A 20,045-nucleotide genomic window follows, 5' to 3' on the forward strand; every position below is an offset into this window, starting at 1 on the left:
GTAAAATGTGACTGATACCTGCCTCACAGATGTTGCAAGGCTTAACTCTGTGATGTGTTTGAAATGTACTGATGGAAGATCCCATAGATATTGTTACTATTCTTGTTACTATTATGATTATGACGCACTCCATATGTTTTATGGAAATATGCTTATGAGTGTGAATATTATGTAACTGGAATATGCTTTATGCAGAAGGTCTCTTGTAAGGTATCCTAACAAAGGTTATAATATATTACTGAATATATTCCTCCTATATGTATGCATTTATCATTCTTGTATCTGAAGCTAAAAATAAGAAGTATAACTCCATTAATGATGGTTTAGATTCTTGCTGACTCCCATTGACTAGGACAATTGGTTGTAAATGGTTTATTTACCTGCAAGCCTTCCTTTGTACGTGTGGGCCAACCCAGGAAGAATGGAGACTAGGGGTCTTACAGTGATATATGACCATAACACATGATACTGGAATCCATCTTAATCCTTGTACTTTTCCATTGATGAGTCGGGGTTGGGGACAAGCACAGACAAAAGATTCCCACCTTGTGCCAAAGCTACAAAAGGGGATGGAGCAGGACAAACGTGGCTGTCAGTCATGAGAAAACCCCTGCTTACCACCTAAGGTGTCTGCTGGAACTAATAAGGAGTATACCAGTGAAAGGATTGGGCCCAGAGTAGGAAGGAGTCTAGTCTGTGAAAGAAGCTTATTGGAACATCTCTGAGAGTGAGATATTAACTGTAATCAGTTTCTTAATGTATTAGGCTTAGACTTGTGTGTTTTTGTTTTATTTTGATTTGTGACTGACTTTGTTCTGGCTGTTATTACTTGAAACCTCTTAAATCCTACTTTTTATACTTTTGTTTATTAATAAACCCAGAGTAAGTGATTAATGCCTGGGGGAGCAAACAGCTGTGCATATCTCTCTATCAGTGATATAGAGAGCAAACAATTTACTAATTTACCCTGTATAAGCTTTATACAGAGTAAAATGGATTTATTTGTGGTTTGGATCCCATTGGGACCTGGAGACAGGTAACCTGCTGAGCTGTTTTTAGTTAAAGTCTGCAGCTTTGGGGATGTGGCGCAGACTCTGGGTCTGTGTTGCAGCAGGCTAGCGTGTCTGGCTCAACAAGGCAGGGTTCTGGACTCCCAAGCTGGCAGGGAAAATGGGCTTAGAGGTAATTTTAGCACATCAGGTGACAGTCTCAAGGGGATCTCTGTGACCGAACCCATCACAATGATGACTATTACTATCATTGAATGTCTTTACTTGGCAGTTGGATGCCTTTGGCTTGCCTCTTGCTTTGATGTGATTAATCTCTGAGACCGTATCCTGCAAATAAATTTATGGGCCCTGATTCTGCTCTCATTTACACAGTTTTTCTGTCCATGTAACCCCAGTGTCTTTGATGGACACTACTGTAAGTGACTGCAAAATCCAGACCCAGGGTCCTTCTAAAGATTTCTACTTTTGATCTTGCATTTCTAATAGTTAGTAAATTGCCTTCTTTGCCAACTTTCTCTGTTTCTGGCCTGTAATGAAATGATCTTTTTCATACTTTGTGCATTAATGTGTACATTTATGTTGTACATACTTTGTACATCTTGTACAAAAGTAATCATTAGAGTGGAAAAAGAAACACTAGAAGAAGTAAGTTATTTTACCTTTTGAGGGAGGGAGATATACAGTGAGAGTTGATACCATGCTAGATGTCAAGTAACAAATATCAAAAGCAGCATATAATTTACATGAACTTTAAATGTTTGGAATAGGAGTATGATTGGCACTGACACAAAATATGAATTTTTAACATAGGGATCATGTCTGTCCTCCTTTATGGACAGAGTCAAGGAAATCCACAACAGAAATTGGTGAGAAGGTCTGCTCATTCCAAAGTTAAATGTCTGTGAAAGATCTTCAGAGTCCATTGCAAAGAGTTTCTTGCAACATCAGAATTTCTAAGTAGAGCAAACCAGTCTAAAATATCAAATATTGTAAGAAGACAATTATGGACATATTTAGGGCATGCTTTAAGGATGCCACCATCATGACTTTCATGGCAATAATATGGACACCACCTGGAAACAGAGAAAGAGGGCAATCTAGAGAAACATTAATCAGAACAACGGAGAAAGAAGCCAAAACAATCAGCATGACAATCAGAAGCCTAAACAGACCAGCACAAGACTGGAATAAATAGCATAAACTGATGGATGCCCTAAGCACTTGCGAGTGTGGGAGGATAAAGAAGAAGGAAACTATCTCTCATACTTTGCACATGTAGGAAATCGCTGAAATCTCTTAAAACAATATGCAGTTCTTTTATTTTCCAATGGTGGACAATTTTTTCATTGCTGCTGTTTTAGCATCAAATATATGTTATGAAAAACCCATCTTCCACAAGAAGCCACATTCTGCTTCGTTAAAATAAAACAAACCAACCAAACAAAAACAACCCCACATCTTATTTACTTAGAAAAAATAACATTTTGAGAAAGGAACCACCAGGGAAGGAGGGTGCAGATGTTGAAGCCAGAGTTTTGGCTGTGGAGCTTTTTTCAGCATTTGTCAGATTTGACAAGTTCATGTAGATTTTGGTTTGTGGAGAGATACATATGTTTTATATTTTCTGTTTCATGCCAGCAGGTGGTATTCATTTGATAAATTGTTATGCTTGCTTAGTGAGAAGTCATGTCCTTTTTGTTTTTTCTTTCTTTCTTTCTTTTTTTTAAAGGCTAAAGGGAGTCTTGCCTGAGTAGGAATTCTGGTTTACTCCTGGGGGAATTCTGCACCAAAAAATTCTGCACACAATATTTTCAAATGCTTCAAAATTCTGCGTATTTTATTTGTCAAAATAACACAATATAATCACAGCAGTTTTGATTATTTTTGGTCATTTATTTCAAAATACCTGTCATCAAGTATGTCTCTAACAATATAGACAACAAAAAGATTCAAAAAATGTTTTTAACAAATAGATTCCTTATTAGGCATATTAATACAAAACTCTGAGTAATAATTCATTTAAATTTCAATACAGAACCGTATTTCCCACACCCCTTAGAAGCAGTGCAAAGGCTTGGGGGAGTCAGGGCAAAAGAGGCGCTGAGGGAGAGGGAAGTAATTGCTGGGAAGAAGTCTGGATGTGAACTTGGAGGGTTGGAAAAGTAGGAAAAGTCTGGAACTGATTTTTTGTGGGGATGGGAAGGGACTGTTAAGGAGCTTTCCCACATACAGACTCTGGCTGACCCCTAGCCTCTCCCATTCAGTCAGGCACATCTTCCCTCCACTCCCACTCATACCCCCTGTTCTCACGTGGCCCTGCACCCCTTCCCCCAATGGCCCTGCGCCTTCACTCCCATTAATCCCCTGACCCAGTCTTTCCTCCCCCACTAGTCCTTATGAACCCCTGTCTGACCCCCCAGCAGCCCCATGCTATCTGTCTCCCCATATACCCTGTCTCCTGACCTGGCCTAGCAGGTTTTGTGAAGAAGGAAGGCTCTTTCTCTTCCCTAGCTGGGAGCGGCACCCTCTGGTAGACAAAGGTGGAACTGCAGCAACATTCCAGCAGAAGCTTTTTTCTGCACACAAAAATTAAAATATGCATGGCTCATTAATTATGCATGCTTGCAGTGGCGCATAATTCCCCCAGGAGTACTGGTTGCTTGGACTTTACTGCATGCACTGAAACCTGATTAATAAATTGCTTTTGTTAATCTGGAGTTGCAATGTCACTTGCAGTGTGAAGTTTTAGCAAATCAGATCATCCCACCCCAAAGTTAAAGGCTGAAATGAAGCCACCCCATAGTTAAGGCAAGTGGTCTGCATAATATTCAGTCTGTAGTACTGCTGAACAATAAGCTAGAGGTCAAGTCCAAAAACTGGAAAGAAATGCATTTCTCTTAATTATTCTATACCTTTAAAAATCCAAAGTCCCTTTCACCAATTACAGTAATTGGTTTTGTTCTCTAAAATAATTAAATGATTTGTTCTCTTTAAATAGTCAAACAGTATCCTTTTGGTTTTAGGATAACTCTGATTCAAAAGGAAATCATTCAGTAGTTTTTCTACACAGCATCATTTGGGATTCCTGAAAGAAATCTGTGAGCCCCGCTCTGTCCCTTCACAAAAATTGAACAAGTATTTAATTCACTAATTTCTTGCTGATTGATAATTAAAACAAATTAATCAGCTCAAGTGTGTTACATGTTTTTAGATCCCAGTCCATCCTAAATTAGCCTGGCCTGTGGAAAATGTATGAATCACTCATGCTTCACAGCTGCTTAAGCCAAATATGACTTTGTTTCTTCAAATCCTCTTTCTCTAGCTGTTGTGAAAACCTCTTGATGCATTTCAGTCTGTCCCCATCCGAAAATCAGTTTCAGGCTCTGGGGGTGCTCACTGAGCACTTGAACAATATAAAATGAGGCAGTATTCCATAACTTGATAAAAGATCTGTCAGCCTGAGAAGAACTTGAGAGGGAATGTTGCCAGGAGTAGCATCTCAACATTTCTAAGATGTGTTAGAGAGAACTGTTTTCTCTCAAGCCACAAACCTACCCCCTCTTACACTGACCTGGTAGTTGAGGCCAGTGGCTGTATGGAAACTCAGATGCTGAGATTGTAAAAATGGGTTCGTACCTTATTCCTCAATAGCCATGCTGCCGGGTGCCCTTGAGGACACAAATGGTGGCAATGATACATATTTCTATGAAAACTTTTTTGTTCAAAATGTTATGTGGCTGGAGGAAAAATGTGAGTGTACAAAGATGCTTGTAGATGGAGGATTCAGACTTTCACTCTTGTAACCCGTTGTGCAGCAGGCAAGCACAGTTGTAATTCCTTTGCTCCCATAATGACTGTCACTCATCTTTAGGTATGACTATGATTGGAAATCACTTTCCATGTGTAGGGTTCAGGAAACATGCCAAGGCAAGCACTATTCCCTCTAAGCTGTGCACATGTGTGTGCGCACACAGATCCTAAACCCCGCGCACACGGTGAAACACCATGCACACAAAAATTTGCACAGAAGCACAACAATTTGCACAGAAGAAATTTTTTGCACACATGGCCTGTCAAAAATTTGCACAGAAGAAATTTTTTTGCGCACACTGCCTGTCAAAAATTAGAGGGAACATTGAAGGCAAGTTGGTGTCTATGTTCCCTCCTACTGTCCGCCAAGGTGGCGCAACAATATTCTATTGCAGTGGCTCTCAACCAGGAATCCGAGGCCTGCTGGAGGCTGTGAGCAGGTTTCAGGGGGGCTGCCAAGAAGGGCCAGCATTAGACTTGTTAGGGCTCAGGGCAGAAAGCTGAAGCCGTGCCACATGGGCTTGAAGCCCGGGCCCTGAGCCCCGCCGTCCAGGGCTGAAGCCAAAGCCTGAGCAATGCAGCTTTGCAGAGGACCCTGTGGCATGAGACTCCAGGTAATTGACCTGCTTTGTTACCCCCTGACATTGGCCCTGGCTTTTATATGCAGAAAACCACTTTTTGTGGCAGAGGTGGGGCATAGAATTTGTATAGCATGTCGAGGGGGAGGCTCAGAAAGGAAAAAGTTTGGGAGCCTCTGTTCTATAGCATGTTCTGCTTCCTTCAAAGCAGAGTGCTAAGCTCGCTTGTCATGTGCCATATCCTCCCAGGTCATTAAGTCGAACCCGGCAGACTGTATATGCTGCCTCATGCAGTCCTTGTAGTGGAGTTTGGGATGGCCTTCCTACTGCCTTTTTCAAATTCACCATCTAGAACTCTTAGTCGATTGTTATCCATACGTATGATGTGGCTGACCCAAGTCATTTGCCTCCGTGCTAGCATGGCTGCTAGCTGTAGTACTTCATTGTTGATGAGTGTCAGAGCAATTGATTCCCATTATGCTGTGTAGGTGGCATTCTTGCAGGCAATTAAGTTGTAGGATATGGCGACAATAAAGGGGGCAGGTCTCTAAAGAGTATAGAAGACAATGGAGCACAGCTGTGTAAGTTTGGCATTTTGTGGACACTTTGATCTTCCCTTCTTTTCTCCTCCCCTTCCCCCTCCCCCGCCATCTTGTCCAAAGACTTTTTTGTAGACTACCAAAAGCTGAGGCCACTGACTTGAAGTGTGCTGAAAGTTCTTTATCGATGCTGCTGATGTAACTGTGCTACATAGGTAGCAGAAGGACTTAACGTTGTTTAATTGGCAGCCATTCAATTTTATTTCTGGTGCTGATGGAAGTAATGGGCTTCTGCCAGGAGATGGTTGACACAGGATTTCTGTTTTCTTTACATTAATACAAAGGCCAAAAAGAGAGATAGCATGGGCAAAGGAATTCAACAAATGTTGCAGGTCATTCTCAGAAAGTGCGACAAATGCTGAGTCGTCAACATCCAATAGATCCTTTATTTCATTTTGCTGGGATTTGCTTTTGGCCTTGAATTGGCGGGGATTTAGAAGTCTGCCATCAAATCGTGTTGTTAAAGTGACACCTGTAGTGGTAGTACGTGCGGCAACTTCTAGTACTCTAGCCAAGAACAAAGTAAATAGTGTAGGGGCAAACACACAGCCCTGTTTAACCCCATGGGCTACAGGAAAGGGATCAGATGAGTTAGCACCCACTGATACATGGGTCTGTATTTTGTCATGGAAGCAGAGTATAAGATTGATTAGTTTGTCTGGGAAGCCAAACTTTGCAAGAAGGCACCAGAGAGCAGAACGTCCGACAGAGTTGAACGCCTTACTAAGGTTGACAAAGGCAACATACAGGGGCATTTGTTGTTCAGCAGCTTTCTCCTGTAACTGGCATAGGGTAAATATGTCAGCAGTGCTGCGTGATGAACAAAAACCACACTGGAATTCAGGGAGTATATCATCTGAAGCCTGAAGCCTTTTCAGCAACAGCTTACCAATGGTCTTTCCAGGGATGGAGAGGCATGAAATGCCATGATGATTGCCACAATCATGGATTACGCTTGTAAAACCTCATTTTCCCCTCAGAAAGTAAATAAGTCTAGTAGAGCTAGAAGTGTAAGACCACTGTGTTTCAACACTTCAACTGGGATTTCATCAGCTCCGTTTGCCATTTCCATAAATGCGTTCTTAGTCTCCTCCGAAGTTGGTGGATCTTTGAGTTCGAATTGGACTGGTCTTTGCTTGATTGAGTCTATTTGATCATATGCGCTCAATTCACAATTGAGGAGAGTCACAAAATGTTCTTTCCATCTTTCTAACATTCTGTTGTGCTCAGGCAGGTGGGTGGTGCCATCAGGGGACAGGATTGGACAGTTATTGGCGCGTCATGATCCGCAAATAGACTTTAACTCCTGAAAAAAAACCTTGGGTGTTATTAGTATCAGTAAGAGCTTGTAGTTCTGTTCCTTTATTTCTCTACCAAGCATCTTCCATCTCCTGCAGCTTTTTCTGCACTTCAGATTTTGAGGAGGACGGGTTGTTCAGTTTAACTCTGTGCATGGCTTGATGGGCCACCAAGAGTGCTTGAATATTGTCACTAGCATCAAACCAGTCCACATTTTGTCAAGTTTGGACACCAAGGACTTCTTCAGCTGTTGATTGTGCTGCAGTTTGAAAGGCACCCCACCTTTCATCGACAGTCCGCTTACTTTTGCATTGGCACAGTTTAAGTTGCTAACTGGGTTCTCCCCTCTTCTGTGCAAAGTTTCGAGACCTTGACGCATCTGTTTAGTTTTGGGGGCAATTTTCAATCTAGGACTGTGAATCCTGAGATTGTCTAGTGCGGATAAGCTGGTGATCTACAAAACATTCTGTGCCTCGCCTAGCCCTGGTAATGTAAACATCCCTCAGGCATTATGATGAGTAATGACATAGTCTAGAAGGTGTCATCATTTTAACTGAGAGTACTGCCAAGAATAGAATCACTTTTCTGGCACCTTGAAAAAGGTGTTCGTAATAACACTCTGCCCAGAGTTTGACCTTGCTAGGGAGTAGTTCTCCATTTGTATTTAGAGATCCATTTCTGAATTTCCTCATGACTCTATTCCAAATGATGTAATAATTTCCAGTGCAAGCATTGAAGTCACTCAGTAATAAGATTTTGTCATTGTTGGGTATGTTTCTTAAAGTGTCACACAACTGGTTGTAGAACCTAGTCATCTTTTCTTTGGGAAAAAGTTGTGTTAGGGTATAGGTACTTATTATTGTCAGAAAATTGTTGTGGGACTGTAGTATCCTCAATGTCATTAGGTGCTCTGATATTGACACAGGTTGCTGAGCTAGTTGATTATTGATGGAGTTTGCTGTTGCAAGACCTAACCTGTGTTGGCTGATGTTTTAATTTGCCTTGTAACTGACCGGAAGAAAGTGTTTTCTTTTTCTCTAAATTCACTGCTTTCATGTAGTCTAATCTCAGATAAGACAGTGATGTCCCTTTCATATCTGTGTAGCTTTTTTGCTATTAATGCGGTTCTTCTACGGGCTCGATTTTCCTTTTGGTCAAGTAGCGTGCGAATGTTCCAGCATCCAATTGTCAGTTACTGTCCATTTTTGCCCATTTCAGAGTTCAAGAATCCTATTTGTTTGTCTCAGTCTTGTTTTTTCTTTAGTAATGAACCATTTATAAATGTCATACCAAGGCCCTAAATCCGTGGTGCCTCATCCTACCACTCTGTAATGTGATGTGGTTGCCAGACACAATTTCCTATTTTCTTTCCTGCTGTGGTATTGAATTGTCTTAATGTAAAATTTGCTTTGCTTTTAGTTTTCCTCCCAAAGGTTAATGCCATTAAGTTTAAGAGGGTATATATAACATTACAGATATTATTGCTTAGTGTTGCAATTATTATAGTGTCTTTGGTTAAATTCTGCTTGCCTTGGAAAACTGTGTCTGGAAGAACTTTTGTTATTCATGAATAAAGCAATGAAGTTTGACAAGAGCTGATTTGAAGTGCTGATCAAGAAAAGTGAGAAATCATAACATAAAATGTTAGATTTGGTATGTCGGTACCAACAAATTTATCTATCAGTCAGGGAACATGCAAGTCTATGGAAAGTTTAGTCACTCAGACATGAAGGAGACTAAGAAAGATTTGACTACTATGGACATGCCTTCTTCAACACGTGTTGGCCAAGCTTTGGTATCCACCAATTCCTCTAGCATTGCAGCAGCAGGAATAGTCCTAAAGAGGTGGTCATATCCCGAACAGATGGTCTGTTTGTGGCTGTGAAAGAGAATGCAGAATCTGAATTGAATTTGAAGAGGCAGTTAGTAGCAGGAGTGGTTTTGGTGGGGATTCATAGATTTCGAGGCTGAAAGGGACCACTAAGATTATCTAGTGTTATCTAGAGCTCTTGTATAACATAGGCCATAGAACATCCCCATCTTTTTAGAAGAACATTCAATCTTCATTTTAAAAATTGTCAAAGATAGAGAATCCACCACAATCCTTGGTAAATTGTTTATTTCTGGTCTGAATGTGTTTATTTTCAACTACTCCTCCATTGGATTATGTTCTACCTTTCTCTGCTAGATTAAAGAGCGCATTATCAAATATTTGTTCCCAATGTAGTTACTTATAGACTGTAATCAAGATACACTCCTTAACCTTCTCCTTGTTACGCTAAATAGATAGCTTCAAGGAGCTCAATCAGGCATATTTTCTAATCCTTTAGTTGTTCCTGTGACTCTTTTATGTGTACCCTCTCCAATTAATCGATGTCCTTGGTGAATTGTGAGTACCAGACTGGACATAGTATTCCAGCAGTGTCAAATACATAGATCCCCTGTTTTTGTAACCAAGGTTTGTATTAGCCCTTTTGGCCACAGTGTTGCACTGAAAGCTCATGTTTTTTCTGATTGTCAATTCCCACCTCCAGATCTTTTTCAGAGTCACTGCTTCCCAGGATAGAGACCCCCCTACACACACATATCCTATAAGTATGGCCTACATTCTGTGTTCCTAGATTCATTCATTTACATATAGCTATATTAAAATGCTTGTTGTTTGCTTGTGCCCATCTTACCAAGCGATCTAGATCGCTTTGTATCAGTGACCCTTCTTATTCATCATTTACCACTCCTCCCCAATATATTGATCTGCAAACCTTATTGGTGGTGATCTTGTTTCCTTCCAGGTCATTGATAAAAATATTAAATATAGTAGAGCCACGAACTGATCCCTGCAGGACCCCACTAGAAGCACATCTATTCAATAATGATTTCCTCATTTACAATTACATTTTGAGACCTATTAGTTAGCCGTCTTTTAATCTATTTAATGTGTGCTATGTTAATTTTATATCATCCTCATTTTTTAATCAAAATGTGGTATCATCTTAAAGAAATCTGTTATATCAACATTATTACTTTTATCAACCAAACTTGTAATTTTCATTAAAAAAAAGTTATTTTGACATGATCTATTTTCTATAATCCTGTGTTGATTGATATTAATTACATTACGCTCCTTTAATATTTTATTAATTGAGTCCCCTATCAACCACCCCATTATCTTGCTGAGAATCAGTCAGACTAACAAGCCTTTTTAAAAATTGATACAACATTCACTTTCTTCCAGTTTTCTGGAACTTACCCTTTTTCCCAAGACTTATTGAAGATCAACATTAATGGCAAAGAGAGCCGCTCAGCCAGCTCTTTTAGAACTCTTGGATGTAAGTTGCCTTGACCTGGTGATTTTAAAATGTCCAACTTCTGTAGCTTTTGTTTAACATCCTCCTCAGATACTGGTAGAATGGAAAGAGAGATATCATCCTCATCATCTGACTACATTACCTTTTCGCCCCCAAATGCAGAAATACTTATTGAACCCTTCTACCTTTTCTGCTTTATTATTGATCATTCTATCATTTCCACTTAGTAGTGGATCAATAGCATTATTAAGATTCTTCTTGTTACTAATATACTTAAAGTCAGAAGGAGGTTTATTTTAATTCGGTTGGCCATAAATTTCTCTTTGTATCCCTTTGCTTCCCTTCTTGATGTTCTACAGTTCCAATAATTTATATTCATTACTGTCAATTTCCACATTTGCTACATAAAAAATAAAAATAACTATCTTCACTTCCCCTCTAAACCAGATGAGTTTTTTTTTTTTTAAACAATACAGCCTTCTTCCTCAATTGTAGAATTGTGGCTTTGGGGGCATCTAATAAAGTGTTCTTAAACAATTCCCAATTAAAATTCACATTTTTTCTGATTAAATTCTACCCAGCTGATTTGTGTGATAATTATTTTCAGCTTTGTGAAATTGGCCCTTTTAAAGCACCAAGTGTTCATATCTCTGCTCTGGACTTTAATTCTGTTTGCCCATTATAAAAGTGGTCAAATCATGATCATTTGTACCTAAGCTACTATAAATTTTTAAATCTGTGATCAGTTCCTCCTTATCTGTCAAGACAAGGTCTAATATAGAATTCCCCTGCGTTGGGATGCAAGGCTTTCTGCATTAAGAAATGGTCATCTATAATATTTAGAAATTCCAAGGATGTTTTAGTACTGGCAGTATGAGACCTCCAGCATATGTCACTCAAATTGAAGTCCTCCATGATCACTCAGGTTTTTTTCCTACACATTCTTTTCATTACTTTCCAATATGACTTACAGTGGGACCCACAGGATAATGTGGGCAATCATCAAAGCTGCACCAGCTATGGAGTTTGAGTAGAAACATATTTCTTTTTCCTCCTTTTTATGGGGTTCTTTTCTTCAAGTTGTGACTTCAGTTTTTGCTTTTAATCTTGTTAGCAATACCATGGTTACAACAACCTTTTTAATTTGTTACTAAATTAAGCACTTTAAATGCCATTTTGAATTTGGAGAACAGGACTCCTGGAATCTTTCTTCCAGGTCTTTTACAGTCAATATGCTCTGAAAGTTCTAGTGAGACTGTTCAGAATATTTTTGGTGCTTGCACTTGAAGTGTGGCATACTTCTGGTTCCTCCAAGAACTGTGATATTTCACTACAGCAGCTTACATCCATCATCTTGAAGTTGAGCCTTCTGAGAACTGCCTTGTAGCTGCTTTTCAATATTTTTTATTTTCCAAGAGCATCTTACAAGATGGCTTTCTTAATAGCAGAAAATGGTAAATGGTAAAAGCTGCCATAGACCCTCAGTTGAAAAATAGAGTGTAGAATAGTTCAGCCTTCCTGGGTTTTAGTGCAGAGCTATAGTCTGCCTGCAATTGCCAGAAATTGACTCTGGAGGGAGGAGATAAGACTCTCTACTGCTGATTGCAGAAGGGGATACTTCAGTGTTGAGGGGGTTTTAAATTAACCTGTAAACTGCTTACTTCTGCCAGCACTCTGGAGTCAAGGAATGATCCTGTCAAAAGATAAGACCCTCCTTCTCTGTTGTGAATTTAGGAGCTAGGAACTGTCCTAAACTCTCCTGTCCTTTTTCCCCAGGCTTGGGAGTAGCCATTCCTGCCATTGATCTAGTCATCACCTGTCATCTTCACTTTCTTGTTATAAGACTGGCTATGGGGGCTATCCTCAAGATGGAAAAAAGGGTACTGGAAGTATGTTCCAGCACTTCTGTAACCCATAAGTGATTGTACTGAACGTACCAGAATGGTGGTCTAGCTCCCAAAGAAAAAGTGCTAGAATAGTGTTCCAGAGTGTTCCAGCACGACTTGAGCCTTGCATTGGAGTCTGGGATTTCCAGGTTAGGGAACTCTTAACAGTTTGAGGAGGGTTCTTGTATTTTCATGCAGTCATTCACAACCTAGTTTCTCCTGTCACTGGAGACATAAAGCAATGAGTCTGCCCCACTATTAGTGAGTGAGAAGACTCTTCTTCTCAAGTGGGCTTCAGTTAAGGAATCACATTTAGCATTGCTGTTGTCTAACTCAGTGCCAGTTCAATATCTTCAAAAAGGGGGCCTCACAGTATTAGCAACATTCCACTGAGGAAACCCTACCACACTCTAACCTCCCTGGGTTTGATTTCTGTCATCTTTCTGGTTAGGATGAAAATCCTTTCTGGTTTGGGGTAATATGACAAATCTTCACAACTTCTCTGAGGCTTTTTTCATGACCGTACAACATGAAGTGTCACAAGATGAGAGGAAGGCATTCCAAGGTGGATCTCACCAGTCTTGGCTGGACTCCAGTGACTTCACTGAGGTCAGGGGACTCCCCCTTAAAGAGTGCCCATCCTCTTCTAAACGCTCTATGGACAGTTTTTCTGTTGTCCAAGAGTTTGGGGGTAAAAGCTGTCTGTAGAGTATTTTGAACAGGTTGGATCCCTGTTGTAATCAGCACGGATGCTTTGAAGTGACTGCGGAGGCACTAATTGCTTTGGGTGTCTGGTAGTGAGCTGAGATGACACTACTTAAGCCCTGAGGTGAGTTTTTTCCAGAGGAGAGGGCTTTGGAGTGCAAACAAGAAAGAAGCCATACAAGTCCCAGCAGTTTTTAAAAAAAAAGCTCCCAGTTGTTCAGGTCATTTTAGAGAGAGGAAAGTCCAAGGATCAGATGCTTTGAGGAATGGATGCTGTATCAGCCTCAGGAAAGTTGTTGATTATGTGAGAAACAGCTTCTACGTCCGCCAGAAAACAATCTGACTTTTCTTCTGTGGAGTCGAAGAAATGTATGATGAGGTGGATGGAACCAGCTGGGAAGCAGCTCTACAGGCTGTACACAAAGGCAGGAGGGGCAGCCTCCAGTGTGGCCACCTGCTGCAGGCAACAGGTGAAGAAATGAGCTTCCAACTGGAAGCTTTTTGTTGCAGGAGGCAACTGATCCCCTTTAAGGGGCAAAGCGTACAGCCCAATGGTAGAAAAGTAGTGTGGCTTTTTCCCTTAATATTCAGAGAGCAATTCCAAGATGGGAGCCACAACTTTGGGGCTTGCTAGAGAAGTCTTCCTCACTTATCAAACAATACTGCACCCACATGGTTAATGAGATGCTCTCAAGACTTGTGTGGGATTTGGAAGAAGCTTTGTGAAGTCAGGGTTTATTCGTGCACTCTGTATTGCCCTGTAATGTAGTTATGCAAAATATTAATAGATGTTGCCAAAAAAAACCCCAACCCCAAAACCACTCTTCAAATATACGTTGATGACAATGACCTCTGCGACTAATTAGGTTAATAAACTGTGTGTATTATGGATGCTTCAAGGGACTCATTCACCACCAACTTCTGTGCTGTCATGGTGGCTTGCAGAATTAATATGGTCATCAGCACAAAGCTCTATGCTGTTTAATTTGGAACACTTCTCTAGGCATTGAGCAGTGCTGGATTTTTTTCCCCAACGTTGTTTGTTTTCCCAGCTCCCCACAGGGCCTGAACATTAAATACATTTGATAAGTTTTTTTCCTGGCTGCTGAGCAGCTCTAAACATTGCTTGTACTTTTTTCTACAAGTCACCTTATCCTGATTAAGTATAGAACTCTCTTTCCTGTCATTAATGCTCAGGTAAGGCTCCATATTTGTCTTGGGAGGGAGAGTGAAGGAGAGTGATACCTCATCCAGGTGTTGGTGGATAGTAGTGGCTGTAACCTCCAAGAGCATGCTCATTATAGCTCTTTCTACGCCTGTAGGAGCTATGTAGCTCCCCACAGTGCCTGCCTCTTAGCCTTTGCTGTTGGACACAGGAGTGGGAACGCAGCCACACTCCAAACTACCTAACACCTCCTGGAGCCTTACAATCAGTGCTAGGTTTTCCCTATCTCTCTATGGTGGCAATAGCATTATTGCTGCCTTCTGCACAGCTTTCTGGGTGGGGAAGGAACTCCTTGGGCACTTGTATTGGAACAACCCTAAAATGCCCCTAAACTTCAGAGTACTGTCAGGTGCCAGAAAAGCCACCGCTTTGTTCTTCACAAATAAACTGGTTTGACCTCAAAGGCTTTCGCAGTGCGCACATGTGTTGGGAACAAAATATGTGCATTCCCTTCTCACTGATTCCCCTCTCTTTCTCCCTTTCCCAGTTTGCTACCATTTCGTTTGTTTGTATATAAACTCCAGCTGTAAACAGAAAACACATTTTCAGTGAGCAAAATAAGAGGTTACTCCGTTTTCCTATTGGGGATTTGTCATTTTGCTGTAAGCGAATAACTAAGCGCTACTTGCATGCTGCACTAATGAATTCTGCCTCTGTTTTGAGTTTCTGGCCCTATATTTTAACTATGGAGGTAGGGGAGAAACTTGATAAGATTTGTTTTATTTGCCTTACCAACATTGTATGCAATATTTTTTTAGACTCTTGTAATACGTTTTGAGCGGTGAGAACCTAATTTTCTTATCGGTCACTACAGTGTAGGGCAGAAATATAAAATGAATCAGACAGACATAGAGCCAGGAAGCTTTTAAGGAGACCTTGAAGTGGTAGGTAAGGGAACCTCTAAATCTAGCAAGTATGGTTCTTATTATAATTTATGATGCCATATGGGTGTTTTGTATCCTTGAAACCTCTTTGAATGGTGACTTTCTATGGTAGACATTACTTTTTTCTTACTCAGCTCTTTGGCAGAGGCTTAGGAATTATTTTATCTCTGAATTAAAAAATCTGAACTCCTGCTCTGTTCCATTTTAATGTGTTCTCTCTATTATTTACTGTAGTATAAGGAGGCTTGATTTTTAAATCCTTGAGAATTAACTTACACAACGTTGCTAGTTCCAGCAAGCTGACATTTTCGTGGCCTTACATTTATACACGGGTTTCAGTGTATGGCAGAAATGTAACAATTGCAGTACCAGGGCAACCACTGGAAAAGTCTCTGATCCTGCAAGGTGCTGAGTACTTGCAACTTTCATTGCTTGGGAAGGCACCGATCCAACAAACCACTTAAGGACACGAGTATCCAGAGTCTCAAATGTTCTCTCTGAATTTAGTAGGGTGACTCGTGTATCTAGTTAGGTGTGGGGCTTAGGTCCTCAGCATCTCTCAGCCTTACAGTTTGTATTCTGATTCTGCATCTCTATGCACAGACTTGTGGGCAAGTGAGCTGCAGTTGATTTAATTAAGAACAGCATACACCAATATATATTCCAATGTACATAGTCTTGATGTACATCGTAAGACCAGCAAACGATGAGAGAAACCATTTTTTTTTTGTTCTTGAAATTGAGAAATAATTGACCTTTTGTGTTCTTTCTTTTCCTATTTTTATTGCTAGGGGTGTGAGTTGATAGAGACATCGGATCAAGACTTCACTGACTTCACCAAGTGCCTTCAGATACTCCAGAAAAAGATAGAAGAAAAAGGTCTCCAGGTAAAGCCACCTAATCTTTCAATCTGTAGTAGTGTTATAACTCTTCCTCCCGAGAGAACCTAGGCTGCTGTATTAAGTTTGCACTGAAATGAAATGGTTATTTACTGTAGCCCTGTCAGTCTGAGCCCTCACCATATTTATGGCACAGAGAGTAAATATTTATGTTTTTGCTAGGTGAAATTGCCCTAGACAGACGGACAAAAAAACAGCTTTCTTGAGACAGCTTGTATTGATTTGTGTTTTAATGAACTGCCTAACGTGTTGAAAAGTGATTTGTGGGTGGTTGCTGGCGCTGGTGTTCAAAGCAAGAGTCCCACTTGGGTATGTAAATAACTCTTCAAATCTTGGCACTCTGGACATTGATGCTGCCCTCCGAAAAGGAGTTAAGAAAACAAAGAACCTCAGGTTGACCAACAGCTTACTCCCTTTGAAATCAAAGGGACTATTTGCAGAGTAAGCAAAGGTTAAGCCAAGTGTGAGAGAAGTGGAATTTAGCTCCTGCTTCTCTGACTGGGGGGAGCTGATGATAAGGAGTTCCTAGGGATCCCATCCTTTTCTTCCAGTAGAACAGCAACAGCACCTGATAGGGAAAGAAGAGGGAATCCCCTTTTACTCCTCCTCTAAAGAAAGAGCTCTCACTTCCACCGATGACCTACAGGGCGAAAGGCAAATCCTGAAAGGAGAAAAAGGAAATACCAACTCCTGTTGCCTTCCCTCTCTGAGAGAGGAGAGGTGAAGGAGACTCTAGCCTTTCACTCACTCTCGCCACTGCAGTGGTAGAGAGGGGTAAAGATTCCAGCCTCCACCAGCTCCCTTTCTAATACAGTGGAAGCGGGGAAGAAGGAAGTGTTAATGTTACCCCCACACTGCTCCCTTGTTCTCTGTGCAAATACATAATGCATCTATTTTGCTTAAAATCCCTTTTGAAAGGTCTTCACCTTCTAATAGGGAAGCATTTCCCTGGGGCATTTTTAAAGATTCTGGTGAAGAATCTCCCACCATGCACCTTTTTTATATGCTTTTTCCGTCAATACAGATTCTCCATCCTGATAGAAACTGTGGTGGGGGATTCCCCTCCACATGCTGCAGTTGCTCTTATGTGGCTACTTATGAGTCAGGAAGCCCTTTCAAATATGTATACTCTTTTGTACCCTACCTCATCTCCTGGTTGCACAAGATAGTGTAAGGCTGCCTCACTTTGTAACACCAAGATCTGTGACAACAGCCATCAGCACTGGTGAGTTTCGGAATCTGCTTTGACCACTGGGCCAGTCAGGTGCTGCTCGTTATGAATGAGGGTGGTAGAATTGGACCCAGAGTGAGGAGGGACTACAGTAAACCTAAACTTGATTGAGTTCTGTACCCTATGCTCTTATTAGTCTAATTTACCAGCAGGAGAGTGAGTTTGTGTGTGTGGTTTTTGAAAAAAGGGGGAGGGTGGGTGAGAAAACCTGGATTTGTGCTGGAAATGGCCCAACTTGATTATCATACACATTGTAAGGAGAGTGATCACTTTAGATAAGCTATTACCAGCAGGAGAGTGGGGTGGGGGGAGGTATTTTTTCATGGTCTCTGTGTATATAATGTCTTCTGCAGTTTCCACAGTATGCATCCGATGAAGTGAGCTGTAGCTCACGAAAGCTTATGCTCAAATAAATGTGTTAGTCTCTAAGGTGCCACAAGTACTCCTTTTCTTTTTGCGAATACAGACTAACACGGCTGTTACTCTGAAACCTGTGGACAGATGGGTTTTAAAGGGATGTCATGAGACGTTTAAAACTGAATAATAACCACACAGTTAAAACGAGTGCAGTAGGAGTGTGACGTCTATAAAGGCATTTCAGCAACAAGTAACCTCTTCCTTAAATCTTTGACTGCTTTGATCCCCCTTTCATTTACTAGTGTAATATATTGTTAAGACCGATAAAGGATATCACACTTCAAATCCTTGATATTTTGTGAAGCACAAACCTAAGTGTAATTGCATTAATTGTTCAGAATAGTTGCTATAGCACAATAACTAACTTTTCAATTCAACTATATTGTTATGCTGCTATATGTAATGGCAGCTGAGGTGTTGACTTTGAATTCAGTACTAACCTTTAGCTTTTCTGAGAATACAATCAACTGAAAAGGGCATGATTTCTCCAAACAGAACTACTGTGTTTATTAAATGCTGGCTATTTCTTGTTCAGGGTGTCTATTGCATAAAATACCTAAGCTGCAAGGTATTTGTATAGTTGTGAGCCATGCAGTTGGATGGAAAACATACATTTATTTTTCTATTGTTGACCTTTCTCTTTCTTGCATCCACCTTACGGCAGAAACAATCCCTGCTTCGATATACATAAATGACGCAAATGAAATCCCAGACTGCATCACAAATCTGAAGTTTAAGTTTTTGTTGACAGTTCCTTCAGCTTACAAGCATTAAGTGTCATTTGTCAGGAGTAGCGTGGACACTAATTTTGGGTGCCTCAATTTTTAGGGGCCTCGCCTGAGAAACCTTGATCCTGATTTAGAGATGCTGAGTGCTCACAGCTGTTGTTGACTTCAGTTGGAAGCGCAGGAACTCAGCACCTCTGAAAATCTGGCCCCTTTAATAGATTTTGTGTTTAACCTTCGACACCCAAATTGGAAAATTTTGGCTTAAAAGTATCAAGGGATGAGTCGAATGGATCCCAAAACCAGAGGATTAAAACGCTGTTGAGTACAGCCAGATACAAGCAATGCTGACGTTGGATAAGGTAGCAACCATCTGATTCTGTGGCAAAGGCTTATCATGATGGCCAGCTTGATCTCCAGAAGGGAATGTTGATGAGCCACACAATCACTTGGTTCCCCAAAAAGTAAAAGCAGCAGAGGGTGAAAGGAGCTCCTGGTGTCTGAAAGTTTGAGGAGAACAGAAAGCTATTGTACTGCACTCCTTTTTGGAATGTAGGAAGACCTTTCATTGTACTTTTGGGATTTTTGCTTCAGAGAGTCCTTTTCCTTATGTGAATGGTTACAGGGTAAAAGATGTTTTCCTGGTGCCAGAACTTAAACCCATATGTGCAGGTTCATTTTTGCCCTCTGCCTCGATCCCAGCTGGCCTATCACACTAGTCAAGTAGAAGTATAAAGAAGGCCCCAACATCTTTTTCCGTGCAACAGTGTTGAAGTTACTTTTTGTTTTATATCGTCGGTACTTGTTCAAAATATTTTGAGCTTACACTGTGTTCCTTATTTGCTCTTCAGGTAAGCAATGATAAAAAGCTAGTAAATTAGGGCTTGGCTACACTTGCAGCTGTAGAGTGCTTTGGGTTAAACCAGCCTTCAGAGAGCACACTAGGTAAAGCACCGCAGTCTGTCCACAATGATAGCTGCAAGCGCACTGGCGTGGCCACATTTGCGGCACTTGCAGCTGCATTGGGAGCGGTGCATTATGGGCAGCTATCCCAGCATTCATGTGGCTGCAACGTGCTTTTCAAATGTAGGGGGTGGAGTGGAGTGTGACAGGGAGTGTGTATACGGGGGGAGAGAGAGTGGGTTTTTGGGGTGCTGAGAGTGTGTCAGCATGCTGTCTTGTAAGTTCAGGCCCCCAGCCTCTCTCTCACTCACTCAAAGCAAACATTTATTGTTTGCTTTGTCTTGGAGCAGATAAGCAGACGCTGTCTGAAACAGAGCTTTGAAAGGGTACTTCCGCATTTCTGCAGCCGATTTCAAAACAATGAGAAGAGTGGCCACTTGACTTAAGGGGATTATGGGACTTTTCCAGAGGTCAATCAGAGCGCGGTAACGTAACTCCTCGTTCACACTGACGCTGCAGCATCTCACCCAATACGCAACAGATGTTATACCTCTCACCGAGGTGGA

General features: G+C 41.0%; 1 protein-coding gene across 5 annotated transcripts in view; it reads left to right on the top strand.

The window, feature by feature from the left end:
- Window positions 1-20,045, top strand: part of TPK1 (thiamin pyrophosphokinase 1) — a 568,487-nt gene that overhangs the window by 364,117 nt on the left and 184,325 nt on the right. For all 5 annotated transcript variants that reach the window (XM_074945273.1, XM_074945274.1, XM_074945278.1 and 2 more), the window contains one exon: window positions 16,096-16,191. In XM_074945273.1, coding sequence (XP_074801374.1) covers window positions 16,096-16,191 — 96 coding nt within the window. The remainder of the gene's footprint in view (window positions 1-16,095; window positions 16,192-20,045) is intronic.

Source organism: Natator depressus, chromosome 2 (genome assembly GCF_965152275.1).
Source record: "Natator depressus isolate rNatDep1 chromosome 2, rNatDep2.hap1, whole genome shotgun sequence".
NCBI classification, from domain to species: domain Eukaryota; kingdom Metazoa; phylum Chordata; order Testudines; family Cheloniidae; genus Natator; species Natator depressus.